This window comes from Haliotis rufescens, unplaced genomic scaffold (assembly GCF_023055435.1).
Source record: "Haliotis rufescens isolate VD_foot unplaced genomic scaffold, xgHalRufe1.0.p SCAF_17, whole genome shotgun sequence".
Classification (NCBI taxonomy): Eukaryota; Metazoa; Mollusca; class Gastropoda; order Lepetellida; family Haliotidae; genus Haliotis; species Haliotis rufescens.
The window spans coordinates 3,903,400-3,920,155 of record NW_025963857.1 but is presented as its reverse complement, the minus strand read 5'-3'; the positions used below and the strand labels follow the sequence as shown (position 1 = coordinate 3,920,155).

Below are 16,756 nucleotides of genomic sequence, written 5' to 3'. Positions count from 1 at the left end.
ATCAACTTTAATATCACACAGCCACAGTAGATCATATACATACAGTTGTCCCTCCATCAGCAGCTGCCATACTAGCAACAACTATCTAAATGCTTGCAGTCTTTAATTCTTCACGAACAGCCCTTCACTTTTACCAGCAAATATTCCCTTCACTTAGCATGCTTATGTACCCTGTTTACTGCACTGTACAACATGTACGTGTACAGGGCAACTTATGTATGTTGTAGTTCCATAACAATATCACTCACCAGCAGAGACAGAAGACCTTGACCTGAAAGCATAAATTATTCTGTTAGAATCATGATAATGATGTACCCCATATCACCATCTATAAAGCGACACCGCCCATAGGGCTTTCAAAATCAATGCTTATTTATATACCCCGTATTTAAAGCGAATTGGAATGAAGGGCATCACCAGCGCATCCACCATCCCTACATTTGCAATAATAACGTGTTTGTCTTCTGCAGAAATAAATTACGTTATATCCCTTCAGCGAATTAAGGTAAATAACAGATCATAATAATTAAACTTGGTCAATATAAATTTGAAATTTGAGATAAAACACCATTAGACATGATCTATCCTGATGTGCTGAAAGGGTAATAAACAACAGTAACTCCACCTACCACCAGTCAGGGCTTCTTCTATTCTGCCATGCTATAAGACTCCACCCACCAGTGGTCAGGGCTTCTATACTGCCATGCTATAAGACTTAACCTACCATTTGTCAGGGCTTCTATCCTAGCATGCTATAAGACTCCACCCACCACTGGTCAGGGCTTCTATCCTGCCATGCTATAAGATTCCACCTACCACTGGTCAGGGCTTCTATCCTGCCATGCTATAAGACCTACCATTGGTCAGGGACTGTTCAGTGCTTGCTGCAAGGGTAGGCTGGCCATTGATGCCAATGGTAGCTTGTGCTGTCACTGTACCAGATCCAGTGTAGGTGACTTCAACTTTGAAGTCTGCATTAGGTCGGAATACATTAGGGCTCACGACAAAATAGTTCCTGCAAGGCAAGAGAAACAAGTATTGTGAACAATGTTACAACTGTATTGGTCATCAGTTCATAAATGTGCACGGCTCAGTTGTCAAAAATGAAATCAAACGATAACACATTGTATCAATATTTCAACAAAACAATAACTGTCCATAATTCTTACATGTTATTTTACTTGTACAACTGCAGCGAATGTTGTTATAACTTACCCCTCTACAACTGTAGTGAATGGCGACTTACCCTGTACAACTATAGTGAATGGTGACTTACCCATGTATGACTGTAGGGAATGGTGACTTACCCCTGTACAACTGTAGTGAATGGTGACTTACCCATGTATGACTAGTGAATGGTGACTTACCCCTGTACAACTGTAGTGAATGGTGACTTACCCTGTACAACTGTAGTGAATGGTGACTTACCCATGTATGACTGTAGTGAATGGTGATTTACCCTCTACAACTGTAGTGAATGGTGATTTACCCTCTACAACTGTAGTGAATGGTGACTTACCCATGTATGACTGTAGTGAATGGTGATTTACCCATGTATGACTGTAGTGAATGGTGACTTACCCCTGTACAACTGTAGTGAATGGTGACTTACCCTGTACAACTGTAGTGAATGGTGACTTACCCTGTACAACTGTAGTGAATGGTGACTTACCCATGTGCAACTGTAGTGAGTGTTGACTTACCCTGTACAACTGTAGTGAATGGTGACTTACCCTGTACAACTGTAGTGAATGGTGACTTACCCCTGTACAACTGTAGTGAATGGTGATTTACCCTCTACAACTGTAGTGAATGGTGATTTACCCATGTATGACTGTAGTGAATGGTGACTTACCCTGTGCTACTGTAGTGAATGGCGACTTACCCCTGTATACATGTAGTGAATTGTGACTTACCCCTGTATCACTGTAGTGAATGGTGACTTACCCCTGTACAACTGTAGTGAATGGTGACTTACCCCTGTACAACTGTAGTAAATGTCGCTACAAGGACGCAGAAAAGTCCCGATAGTAGCATGTTTCTCTTCTTTGTTGACTCCTATTTCTGAAAAGGAAAAGATTTAAAATCGTCACTTTCATACACCATGTAAAATCTAGCTCAATGATTGGCCAGCCAGATTCTCCCAAACACCTGGACAGTCGACATGGATATAAGTAAGGATAAGATTTATGGATGAACAACTTCTTTATTACAATTAGGAGCAATGTTTTAGAGCAGGTTCTAACACCATTATCAAGCAAGCGCTCCTAATTGTAATAAGGAAGTTGTTCATCCCTAAATCGTATCCTTACTTAGTACTCTAACTTCTGATTGCCTCTCAATGATACAGTCTGCTCACCTTCTACTGCTGTTTTGTACTTCTTTATCAATTGCAGTTGCTTCAGAACTTGCTTCTGATTATTAGAGTAAAACAATGCAGTAAAAAAATTCCTTTCAATTTTTTCCAGATTGTTATCATATAAAGTTTAGTCAAAATATCAAGATTTGCCAAGAAACCAAAAATGATAAATGTACATAATCATCAAGACTAATTCACAGTAGTTTGAAATAGAAAAGACACTGGCCATGTAGACAATAGGGCAGGATGTTTTACACAAGCTAACCATGGCCAGTCTGCAGGAGAGAATCATTTGGATTAAAATCGAATCATTATTTTATTGTTGCCCTTGGGTCCCCTAAATGTTATGTGGGAACTAGTACTGCCTCATACTTGTTGTGTCAATATGTCTCATGGAAAACATCATTAGGAATCAGTTAAACAAGGTGGCCTGGAAGTCCCATACCTTAACATAGATGCTATCACCTCATTGTTTGAACAGGGCCAGGATTGCACCATGTTGCACAAACAGACTTAGCACTGCGACTATTGTAATGTTCACTGAGCTTATTCAAAACTTTTGAATATGCTAACAAAAAATTTTATTATAGGATTCAATTGCATTCTTCAGTTCGGATTTGTTGACTTGTATTTCTGGTGTTACGTGATCGCAGTGATCAGCTGATAAAATTTTCTGAGATGGGGGAAAATATCGTGTCATTGGAAAACTTGAGTTTACTAAAAATGTTAGTAAATTTTGGGAGCCATGCTTTACCGCGCTATAACCGAAGCGCTCAATAACGAGGGAACACATTACGTGACAACTTCTAATGTGTGTAAAAAGTCGTATGAAAATACGCTATTTGAAGGGGGCGTGGCCTAAATGCAAATGTTTTTACGTTTTCCAGACCCCTGTTCAAAAGCACAGGAGGCACAACAGTCTTGGTACAATTGTGTGCTTGTAGGCTTGACCATGGCTTCATGAATAATATTTGAATCTGTATTCATCAATGTGCCATTACAACACTCTATTCAATGTTGTTTACCATGTTTACTGTTTACGATGCACATTCTTTGCTTGAAACATGTATCGGCATGAGTACACCTTCATAACATAGCCTTGTTTATGATTTGTTTATTATGGGCAAGTGTTGATGGCTTGTCATGGGAATGATATTTAGAGTCACTTGCTATAAGTGAATAATTGTTTCCTTTAATGGGAGTGGCCTATTCATCTAAGGTGCCACAATGTGCCGTTCAGAGTTGCCTCCCTTGAACACACATGAAACCTTATGATGATCAAGGGTTCGAATCATGGTTCTCCCCGATTATGTTTCTAGGTTTGTCAGTGGCATTAAACCTAAATCACTCCGACATTTCATGGACTGTTTACGCATAGTGAAGGTCTTTCTTTGTAAACACAAAAAAAACCCATAAAAAACACGAGCTACATGAACCCATTCTCACTGACAGAATATTGTCTGCACATATTATTCAAACAATATCTGGTAGTAAGGGAAATAACCCTGATTGCACAATAGCAAGTAGCTAGCTATTCACTGGATATAACACAATGAATGTTTTGGAGTTCCGTGTGATTTCAGATTTGAATTTGCCCAAAGCAACAACCAATGCTGGACATATGAGGTGATTATGAGTATAAGTTGGTAAGCCTCGCTTGACTTGGATGATAATGTGTAAAAAAAACTGTATTTTGGGGACAATGGGGAATTTGAAAAATATATACTGTTCAAAAGCTTTTCCACAAACCATGTCAAATGTTTACTTAATATTTTTTAAGAGACAAAGTAAACGTTATTACTGAAGTGATATTGCATTGAAAATCATAATGAAGAAGAAAAACTTAATAACAACAGGGTTACTTTCAAGAAGGAGAAAAAGTCCCAACTGAATACAGCATTATCTGCAACAGTAACAGTGCAGCCACATGTAACAAAAATAAATCTCGACAGAATATTTAAGAAAAATAACAAAACAATCAATCCCCTAATTGAAAAAATAACGAACATAAAGAGACCCAAACATTCACACTAGTCAACCGTAAGCATGGTAAGAGTGAGTGAGTGAGTTAAAGTTTAACGTTATATCGGCAATGTTTCAGCCATATCGTGACAAAACAAAATTTGACATTAACAATATATATTAAACTGTAAAAACTAGCATATCACAGATCATCGTAAAACTAGTTTGAGAATATGTTAAAATAGATAACTAACTTAATCATTCGACAACACATTATAAAAACGGGCTATAGATCGCCACCAACTGAAGGTTGATCACTGCGTTGGGGACCATGGGGACTTACAGTACTTTTGCTACCTGCATGGACCTCAGTCGGATTCACATCATCCCTTCAGTTGTTAGTGACGACTGACAAATTTAGCCAAACATTAAAATAACATATACGCTACGATTAAAAACGTGGAAGAAATAAATATACTTTGAAAGACGTGGTCTTACATAACCTCTCAGGGGGACAATAATTTTCCACTACTTTAACCCCCTTCGAGGATATATATTGCTAATTGGGTGAGTGAGTTTGGTTTTACGCCGCTTTTAGCAATATTCCAGCAATATAACGGCGGGGGACACCAGAAATGGGCTTCACACATTGTACCCATGTCGGGAATCGAACCCAGGTCTATGGCGTGACGAGCGAACGCTTTAACCACTAGGCTACCCGACCACCCGTCAACCGTAAGAAGAAGTCTCTCATCAAGTCTCCCTACTGCCTCACCAGCCATGTGTAAGCATCACCTACATATAACCAAACTGGTTCAACTTGTTTGGTAGCAGCTACCATTACAGTTTATGAGAAACGAACATTCACGTATACATAAACATATATAAGAAATGCCCCCCTTAGAGTTAATATGACGCTGTGAAGATGTAGAAACATAAATATGACATGAACACCGAAATGAGGACAAAGCTCACCTAGCATGCCTAGTATGCCAGGAAGCAAAGGTGGATTCAGAAACTGTGAGGGGTCAAATAAAACATTTGTAATGGTATACATACCAGTTTTATTTTATACCACTTTTAGAAATATTCTAGCGATCTCCCAACAGCTTGCGTCAACGACGGGTGTCCCACAATGCCCTCATGTGGAAAAATCTGTGGGTCTCTCAAGTAACCATCAAACACTGTGGAAGCAGGGTCTCACCTTGACTTACAACACTAGGGGTCCAGGGACCCCCAATTACTAATGTCAAGGGTCCCAAGAGGAATTATATGAGAGTCGATATCCTGTAAAGTTATGAAATGGTGTACTGTACTGTAAGATTTGATAATTACTTTAATTACAGGACCTCAATATTTCTTGTGAAGAATTTGGTGCCATATATATTATTGTGCATACCTAGGGATGCAATATTGTGTCCATTCTTCACATTGGTGCGTACTGGATGCATATTTCTGCGTGGCTTGGTAGCTTGACTAATAATAAACCACAGGCTATCTAATCACCAGTGATTGATCTCCTTGGACTTGTCATGTTATTGTTACCAAAATACCACGGAGCTGAAACCATCTCACTAGCAAACCAGTGAAAACACAGACACACAGACACAGACACAGACACACCCACACCCACACCCACACCCACACCCACACACACACTCACATACACACACACACACACGATTTTGCTGAAATATACGTAAACAATATTGAACAAAATTTTGAATAAAACTAAAAAAATTTATTACAAACATAAGTCCAGATATACAATGAACATGTTTTTATAACCACACAGTATAATATGGATACTATGGATTATATGTGCATGGTTAATCATAACATTTGTGTTGCTTGTTTGTTGCTTCATTCACAAGGACGTGTTCACCATGTTCACCATGGACATTCAGTAAGCATGGTGAGTTTCAACAGTTGTACTTTAATTTCAACAATAACTTTTGCTTCAACACTTGTACTTTAATTTCAACAAAAACTTTTGCTTTAAAAATTGTACTTTAATTTCAACAATAAACTTTTGCTTCAACAATTGTACTTTAATTTCAACAAAAACTTTTGCTTTAAAAATTGTACTTTAATTTCAACAATAACTTTTGCTTTAACAATTGTACTTGAATTTCAACAAAAACTTTTGCTTTAACAATTGTACTTTAATTTCAACAAAAACTTTTGCTTTAAAAATTGTACTTTAATTTCAACAAAAAACTTTTGCTTCAACAATTGTACTTGAATTTCAACAATTACATTTGCTTCAACAATTGTACTTGAATTTCAACAATAAACTTTTGCTTCAACACTTGTACTTGTTTTTCAACAAAAAACTTTTGCTTCAACAATTGTACTTGAATTTAAAAAAAACCTTTTGCTTAAACACTCATACTTGAATTTCAACAATAACTTTTGCTTAAACAATTGTACTTGAATTTCAACAATAAACTTTTGCTTCAACACTTGTACTTGAATTTCAACAAAACACTTTTGCTTTAACAATTGTACTTTAATTTTGAACAATAAACTTTTGCTTCAACACTTGTACTTGAATTTCAACAATAACTTTTGCTTTAACAAATGTACTTGAATTTCAACATTAACTTTTGCTTCAACACTTGTACTTGAATTTCAACAATAAACTTTTGCTTTAACAATTGTACTTTAATTTGAACAATAAACTTTTGCTTCAACAATTGTACTTTCATTTCAACAATAAACCTTTGCTTTAACAATTGTACTTTAATTTCAACAATAAACGTTTGCTTCAACAATTGTACTTTAATTTCAACAATAACTTTTGCTTTAACAATTGTACTTTAATTTCACCAATCAACTTTTGCTTCAACAATTGTACTTTAATTTCACCAATAACTTTTGCTTTAACAATTGTACTTTAATTTCAACAATAACTTTTGCTTTAACAATTGTACTTTAATTTCAACAATAAACTTTTGCTTCAACAATTGAACCTTAATTTCAACAATAACTTTTGCTTTAACAATTGTACTTTAATTTCAACAATAAACTTTTGTTTCAACAACTACTTTAATTTCAACAAGTCAGCTTCAACAACAACCAAAACTTCTGTTTCAAAAACTAAACTCCAATTTCAGCAACAACGCTTCATTCAACAATTATACTTTGATTTCAAAAACAATAAACACTTCAGTTTCGACAACAACAGCTGCTTTACGTGAGTACCTATCACACGCAAAGCGCTGCACAATTCGTACAAATGGTATCAGGGCGTGTCTGCAATTCCCCTACCCGAGCAATGTTACTCTTTGTCACCAGTCAGGTAACAGCACTGTAATTCTAAACCTATATGGCCATCTGAATAACAATGGGGTCTTGAAAGTTGTTCTTCGTACCAAGCACCACCACAACATTAACGTGTCAAACATAACATGGAAGGTCAAGGTCAGCCTGGAGTCAGATTTACATTTCGCATTTAGCTTCAAAAAATTTTCCATGACATCACAAATCTTTCATATGCAACAAAAGAGATACATGCCATTAGCATAACATGCTTAATCTCAAATGGAACCTTTTACATGACAATATCCACGTAGCCAGGATTATTTGTGATTCTTTTTTCAATTCATCCTTTTCAGTACTATTTCAACGAGAAGACATATATTGAATGACATTATTTGTATGGCAAATATATCTCCTGCAAATCCTAGCTCTTCTTTGGTCAACACGATGAATAGCTGTCCTCCCCGAAACATCGGTCAATACACGATTCACATTAGACATTTGCCGAAGGGCATTTCCAAATGTGCCCTACAATCACTGTACACAGACAGAGCTGTTACCACACAGCCACATTTGTCTCACAGTACATGTGCACTTTCCATTAACCTGTAAGTTTTATCTGTATTGGTACAAAAACATGCAGCCACAAGAATGCAAGGGGTATGCACACTGGGCATCTAACCTGGCTCATTAGTCTGCCATACTGACCCTGAAACAAATATATCCAATACCCCCGTGCAAGTCTATAATATTTATCAAGTCTAGATAACTGCAGTATCTGAAAATGAAGATTCTGGGCTCTTTTTGATTATATTTTATAACCATAAGTTATCAACTGTTTTTTTTCTGTAAAATATTTCATTTCAGAGACTAGAAATTAGTCTACCGGCCAATCATTTGCTCTTCATCCCGTGTGTCAGTGAGTGGAAGTGTGACACTTTTACCTGGACTGCCTTCATGGTCTAGTGGATAGAGCATCTGCCCAGAAAACAGGTCGTGGTTCGAACCCCAGCCACATCATACCACATCATACCAAAACACACAAAATGATGGTACTTGTTGTTGCCCTGCCTGGTGCTCAGTATTAAGGGAATAAAACAAGGATTGGTCCGCTCTGAGTCAAAATACTGAACCTGAGTGCGGTGCAGGATCAGTACGCACATGCACGCATGCATGATGCTACAAAAGTGCAATATTCTAGCTATGTTATGGGCACACCCCATGTGCGTCAACTACAGAATGGGTGACAACAAGGCAGGGTCCTGGGTAAGCCACTCTTTTAACGACTAAGTTATCTATGGGTTGAACACCCTCAATGAGTTGGCTCCACACCCCCTTATCCAGAACCATATCCACTAATTTCAATGATAAGCAAGATATACTACTCAAAAGGATTTAAGACATGACATGACTGATAAACTATAGTAATATGAAAAGATTGGGTGTTTTTCAACTTCTTAAGAGTAGTATATATGGTAGAGAACTATACAAAAACAATCATGTTGTCTATTCTTGTAATGTAAGCTGACCAAAATATTTGGTCATCCCTGGGATCTACCGGTCCTGGGGTCATAGCGACCCAGAGTATCCCGTATTATGAATGTGGCTGCTCCCTATGAGTTGGGGGGTAAAGTTGGTGAGAAGGCCGCAACAGCAACAGGGCCAATAAAACGATGGAACAGCCTTATTTAGATGTACAAGAAAAGTGGTAATATTTTAAAACTAAAAGACATAAATTTTGAGCAGGAACTTTTTGGTAGGAGAATACAAAACTGACTGGTTAAAAAAAACGGAAGTTGGATAAGCTACAAATTACGAGCTACGAGGTTGATGGAAGGAATTAAGATGAATGAATATTTAAAGTGGTTTTGTGAAGAGATATGTAAAGAGAAGATGAATAAATATTATGGTGAAAGGTGAGGTAAATTTGATGAAGTGGATATGGAGTAGAAAATTTTAAAAAGGATGCTTGATAAGCGAAACATGCGAGGTACAGTGATCGCTCGCTATTGCGCTCTTCGATAAAGCGCTACTTCGGTTATTACGCGCGGTAACGCATGGCTCCCAAAATTTATGTACACTTTTAATACTGAGAGTTTTACACAGACATGATTGTATTGTTGTTCGTTGTTTATTTGCACATAACGCTTCTCATTGCATAATCAACGGTTTATCGCTGAATGGAGTTCTAATAATCTGGCAAGGAATAAGATTTATAATATACATGGATGTTAAGCGTGAATTTGGGTAGGATAGTGTACTGATGAAGGGACATGATGCACGCTGCACAAACAACAATATCAAATTAACATCATGTCTAGACTAACATTTAGTCTATGAAATCTTATATTACACAATACCCTTCTCGACTCTAAAATTCAACAAATAATTTTCCCGATGCTGATTTCATTGGAATAGAGCTAGCTAGAGCTGGCTAGACTTGCTTTTGTACCGTATATCGCGAGTGTAATAGGCGAGTTTTTTGTACCTAAAATGAGGGGGTTAAGCAGGGGAGTCGTCTTATACACGGAGTCGAAGATCTCACATTTTTTACCACTGGCGATGTCAACCGGCGTCCGATAGCCAGCCCAGCATTTGACAGTAAAATTTTGCATTTCATCCTAAATAACTGTTCCAATAACTATATTACATATATACATTTTTTTCCATAAAACAAATATATTCCACAGTCATGGCGCAGGACTACGTCATGTTTAGCACTGTGAAAGATGACATCTGTGTCATTAGTAACTAGTTCATTGAAAGCATCCCTACCTGGGGGCTGGAGACACTGGCAGCAGCAACGCTTGACTTGTGTTGCGGAGATGGGATCTTGCCCTACCTGTCCTGTTTGCACGACCTACTTACTGGCCAGAGTCAGCATAATGTATACCATTGCCAGCTTACAACAGATCAGAGACTGATTAATAGAGCAGAAAGCCGAGCAGTGTCTATGGAAGGGGTAAAGGACGTCTTATAGGTTTGGTCGCTATTGTAAGACCTGCAGGAGGCAGGGACCAAGCTTGGTGAGGTGAAATGGGGTTTGATTTCACATATAGGCTTATTGCATTTACATAGTGACGTACATGCACATGTGTGTGTGTGTGTGTGTGTGTGTGTGTGTGTGTGTGTGTCTGCTAGTACTAGTCCAAGCTGATGACGATTTATAGTACTAGCCCACTGAGATACCATGCCACAGTTTAACAGACACAGTACACGGACACCGAGCCGGCCAGTCCTTGTTTTAGCCCCTTAATGCCGAACGCCAGACAGGGTAACAACAAGTACCATCTTTTAACTTCTTTTGGTGTGACGCGGCCGGGAATCGAACACTGAACCTTCCACTGTCCAGGAGGACGCACTATCACTAGACCACAGAGGCAGGGATCAAGGTTGTATCACGTGACAATAAGCACATGGCATTAGAGTGCGAAGGAGACAGCTGCTATGTGCGACAGTCTGGACAACAGTGTATTTTTGACACAGAACATGTTTGAAGAGCTCTCTGAAGTTTCATTGAAAGAAATTGATAATTTCCAGCTCAGATTTGGAAAACCACTCTCAACATGTTCGGAATGTCCCTTAAATATCGGACCCATGAAGATCTAGGGTAGAATTACTAAGGTCTTCCGCAAGCCATGCTTGCCGTAACAGGCGACTATGCTCGTCATAAAAGAGGCCACTAATGGGATCGGGTGGTCAGGCTCGCTGTCTTGGTTGATGCATGTCATCGATGCCAATTGCGTGGATTGATGCTCATGATATTAATCACTGGATTGTCAGGTCCAGACTCGATTATTTACAGACTGCCGTCAAATAGCTGGAATATTGCTGAGTATGGTGTCAAACAACAAACCAACCAACCAACCAAACCTAAAATATCGCTCCTTTCGGTGAGTTTTAGAAATGATTTTGTGTTTTGTTCAACTTTTAATACCAACACTCACTATATCGACTTAACATTCAGGTTGGTTTAAATTATAGAACAGTTGGATATCCCAGAGTCAAAACTGACAGATCATATCATCATGACTTGTCTCAAATGTCCCAAATGATGGACTGTCACTGGAGCCTGATGATAAAGATCAATGTTTCTGCTATCTTCACTGACACCTGCCCTGCCCAGTACAGGACTGTTGCTATAGACTGAGAGTGTAGATCAATACATATGCTATAAACCACTGTATGATATGGTCAAGCGCCATTACAGGCCACTGTGACATTATACCGTTATTGATGACTGACCTTGTTGAAACACTTTCATTACAGAGTAAGGACACCGGTATTGACTGAACCTACAGCAGCACTAAAATAGACATGCGGTCCACATCATCATCACCTTGTCAAACATCCCACAGGAGTCGCTCTGAAAATGTTCAATGCCATTTCCTCAAAATGTTCGAAAAAAAGGAAAAAATTAAAGTGGGGGAGAGAGTTCTTAAGCATGTTAAGATAAAGTTTCAACAGGTTTAAATTATACTATTTTAAGTAATTTATTCATATTGAAAACAAGTTTTAATTATAGCATTTGAAATTTGTTATTAATATTAATAGTGACTGTAAATGAGAGTTTTTATACATTTTCATTATTTCAGGTCAGCAGAATTTAAAAATACTGCTTTTTAATTTTTTATTCACATATCAATTTTTTGGAGTTGGGGGAAACGTAAACTATATTTAAAAAACCGTGTGCCCTTACCAACACAATTACCTTGCATGAATCAACCCATATTTGGGGTTAGTACAGGACCCCATCAGTGAGTGAGTGAGTGAGTTTGGTTTAACGCCGCTTTTAACAGTATTCCAGTTTTATCACGGCGTGTCAGCTTAATGTGGGAGGAAAGCCCAAAGTGATGCAGGTCTTAGACGTTTACCACTTCGGTGAAACCCATGAGCACGGGTATGGTGCTGACAAACCTAGAAACATAATCGGGGCGAACCGGGATTCTACTCTCTTGGATGATGTTATACCCTGATTCTCAAATACAAACCCTCACATTTACCCAGCGTAATCAATGATGTAGTATGGCAAATAAACATGTATTGAGGGTTTCACAGAATGTTGTCGTGTGGACAAGAAAGGGTTAGTCTGATAAAAACTTGAAATTCTTTTACAAGCCCTTGCATGTAGACTTAACTTGCTACTATTTTTATAAATAGGTTGCACAGTGCATGTTTTATATAGCTACATTGAGCCCAGTTATATTCCATATCAATATGACATTAGTGTGCTGCTTGAGATTCTAAGAAGAAATACACATCCAACATGTCAAAAGCAAGTGCTACAACCTCAGCAGCCCCAGCCCCAGCCCCAACCAGTATCACACATCACTGAATCATTGTCGCACAGCCAGAAACCGTCAGTGTATACATGTGTTAGTCACTTTCCTCATATTTACCCACCAGTTGATATAAGTCAACACAACTTGGCGGAGCTGTACACTCACTGAATAACAAACTGACCTTGAACATATACCGTAACAAATACACCCATGCTGGTTTATAACCTGTCAGTCAGGATCACTCTCAATGACCGACCCTACTCCTGCAGTTGCACCCACAGCTTCAGCCATCTCGAAGTCGGAATATTTTGTTTAAAGATTTCCGGCAATTATTCAATGTTATTTGTGCATCGTGTGTCCGAGAGAGATTTTGGGAGATGCTTGAATTTGATTTCTTCTATCATCCGGTCATGCAAACATGAAGGTTTCTTTAGAAAGTTCGCCAAACATGCTTAAGGGAAAACGATTGATTATGATAATGAGGAGGAGCAGAGAGTTACCACACAACAGGGGTATTCAGTCATGTCAGGATCTGAAGAGTTTGAAAATCTTGCACATGCTCTAATACAATGCATTTCAAAATGGAAGAACAAGATTTGATTGTTCGATTGTTGTTTACCACAATGCAATACAATGAAACATCTCCGTATCCATGGTATTCCTATGACAAAATATGGAAAGTTAAGCAGTATATATATATATATTTATATACCACTGGTATCCAGGCACTAGTATCTGCTCAAATTCAGTTTTATTTGTTCCCCAACCAGTGGATCTGTTTGCATTCAGTTATCATTCTCAACTCCCTGGGGAGTATACAACCCAAACTGCCCTGGGGCGCTATAAGGTTTTCAATCCACCTCTCATATCGGGTACCCATTCCCCACTGGGTGAACAGAGGCACATTTGAACTAAGTCACTTGCCCATCTATAGCTGATTCACACAGAAGACTCGTCACATCTTCCGCTTCATAGGCAGATCCAGGGGTTCTGGACCACCCATCCCCCATTTGAAAAACAAATGTAGTATGTTGTAGGCAGTAAAATTATCTGAGAGAGGATTTTGATATTTTGGATCCTTCCCTTTTAAAATAGTGCTGGATCTGCCCTTGGGGTTCATGTGTTGTCAAGAGTTCTCCAAGCCATGTGGCTCTGTTGTCGTACAGCAGATAACATCATCAGACTCAGGGAACAGCTGTGCCCTAAGGTCATGTCATCAATCAATAGCTTCATCATAATACCTGTTCATTCTTGAGAGCAGCAATTGTGATGACAGATGACCTACTTGTGAGTGAGTGAGTGAGTATGGTTTTACGCCGCTTTTAGCAATATTCCAGCAATATCACGGTGGGGGACACCAGAAATGGGCTTCACACATAGTACCCATGTCGGGAATCGAACCCGGGTCTTCGGCGTGACAAGCGAACGCTTTAACCACTAGGCCGGCCGACCACCCCTGTCCTACTTGTGAAAGCAGGGAGTGGTTTTCAATTTGAAAGAATCCGGCATCATAAACAAAACATGCATTGTAACAGAAACTGTCTTCAACAGGTCTTGTCTGTAGTTTGACATTCGAAGTGATCGGTGTGAAGACAACATTACGATGCAAGCTCGATCCCATTCCATGGCACCTTCATTAACCTCACAGATAAGATTTTTGTTTGTTGTTTTACCCCCCACTAAGCAATATTCAAGCTATATGAATACGGTCTGTAAATAATCGAGTATGTACCAGACAATCATGTGATTAACATTATGAGCATCGATCCACGCAATTGGGATACGATGACATGCATCAACCAAGTCAGCGAGTCTGACCACCCAATCCCGGTAGTCGCCTCTTACAACAAGCATAGTCACCTTTTAAGGCAAGCATGGGTTGCTGAAGACCTATTCTTCCTGGATCTTGACGGGTCTGGAAGATTGTAGCACACTGGAAACAATCAATTACTATGAGGAGTTTTGTAACCATGTGATAATGAGTCAAAACCTGTGAACCATTTAACACAGTAATACATCAAGCGAGAAGTGTATCACAGCTTATCAGGATGGACAATTAAACAAAGGTAGTATGGTTTTTTACAGTTGTTTCACAAAATGATAGTGGGTTCATCTAGGGGTCATTTCTCCGAAATCAGTGTGCACAATCTCCCTCACTTATGAACTTACATAGTTGTCCACTAAATATAACAACGGTTATATCACATTGTTTAGAAAGTTGGACAATGCCATGCTGACAGTTTGCAATCACACAAAGGCATACCGGTACCTACATCAATAGTGAAAGCAATGTTGCTCACAGTCTTCTAGTTATTATCTCTCTACTCTGCTCCAGCTTCATAACCCACCAAGGACTCTTCGAACTGCAAATCAGCACCTGCTACTGTTCCTCAGCATAGACTTTCCAGCTATGGACTTAAGACTTTCAGTGTGGCTGCCCAAAGTTATGGAATGATCTTCAACTTGAGATTAGACTTTCCTCAACATTTCAGTCACTCAAAGCAAAACTAAAGACACATCTGTTCAAAAAAGCTTTCCAGAGTGACATTTGAATGTGCGCTTTGAACATGAACTGCTACATGGAGGCTAGTGCATTATAAGTGCACATTATTAATATTAATTACAGTAATTATCAATATCATGGCGGGACACAAGGAGAGGGCTTCATATATTGTATCCTGGAGGGGAACCAGACCCAGGTCTTCAGCATGACGAGCAAACGCTTTTACTACTGGGCTACTCCACCGCCCATTACATGAAATAAAATAGAAGCCCCAAAGCATGAATAGAGGCCCAGAGCCTCAGGGACTGTTCTAGGATCTTAACTCAGTGCTCCTGGCAGCCAAATTGAGAAAATTGTATTTTGTTCAAAAGCGGGATTCTTACGTCTTGGTGATTGGCAGCTCATAACCTCTTCCGGGTGGGGCCAAAGTCAGTCGAGTCGCAGGATTCAAGAATGGATTCTCTCTTCTTCGATCATAATGGTACTTAATGTTGATTTTGGAAAGTCAGCATCAACAGCATTAATAATTCTCAATTTCGTGTCTAAACTGATAGCTTTCCTCTTACTATTGCCCGCCATGATAGCATATGCAAGTGAACTGACACTTGGACACAATCTCGTAAAATTTATATGTTTAATGTCTTTTTTACAGACAAGATTACATGTACAGGTAAGATTAACACAATTGATCCATCACCGCTGATTGTATTGATTCGCAGCCATTGTGTTGATTCGCCGCTGATTGCGTACAGCCAATTGTCAGTGACACTTGACACTGAGTGAGATTTCTCAGTTCGCTATACACGTCACTAATTAGTGATAGATGGGCTTGTCGGTGATCAGATATCAGTTCGCTGTATCCGTTAGTTTGCTGTAGAGAGTTCATTATATATGTAAATTTTATATGATATTATATAGGAGATAAATTGGAAATTTTTTAACAGTTCGTCGTATCCGTTTGTTTGCTATATCCGTGTTCTACTGTACATATTTTCTTAAATTCAGAGGTATTTTGAGATTGCTTTGAATGCAATAACATATAACTAAGCATTAGAACGTGTTCCTATTAATTGGTCTTGTCAAAAATTAATACAGGTTACAACAATTTAGTTATTTAGTAATATATATTGATACATAGTTAACATGAATTGAAATATTTTAGGTTCCAAATTGGGAATTCTTAATGACATTTGCTGCAGACATGGGGCTGAAAATCTCTGATCTGGGCAAGATAATTCCCCATGAACATACAATGGTTTCTAGGAAACAACAAATTCTTATTTGTTATCTTTTCTAAAAATGTGGTGTACAAGATTTGATTAAAGAATTCTTACGGGGATTTTTTTTTTGATACAATCTGTTTATATCTCACCAATGTAATAAGCC

General features: G+C 38.5%; 1 protein-coding gene across 7 annotated transcripts in view; it reads right to left on the bottom strand.

Moving 5' to 3' along the window:
- The window catches only part of LOC124145339 (CD109 antigen-like), a 101,459-nt gene that overhangs the window by 71,460 nt on the left and 13,243 nt on the right, over positions 1-16,756 (bottom strand). For 6 of the 7 annotated variants that reach the window (XM_048397422.1, XM_048397427.1, XM_048397425.1 and 3 more), the window contains exons 2-4: positions 1,979-2,064; positions 858-1,015; positions 249-271 (exon numbers count right to left, since the gene is read on the bottom strand). In XM_048397422.1, coding sequence (XP_048253379.1) covers positions 249-271; positions 858-1,015; positions 1,979-2,037 — 240 coding nt within the window. In that variant the 5' untranslated portion in view covers positions 2,038-2,064. Of the gene's footprint in view, positions 1-248; positions 272-857; positions 1,016-1,978; positions 2,065-10,360; positions 10,473-16,756 lie in introns of those variants that run through there. The other variant, XM_048397423.1, reaches the window with a different exon arrangement.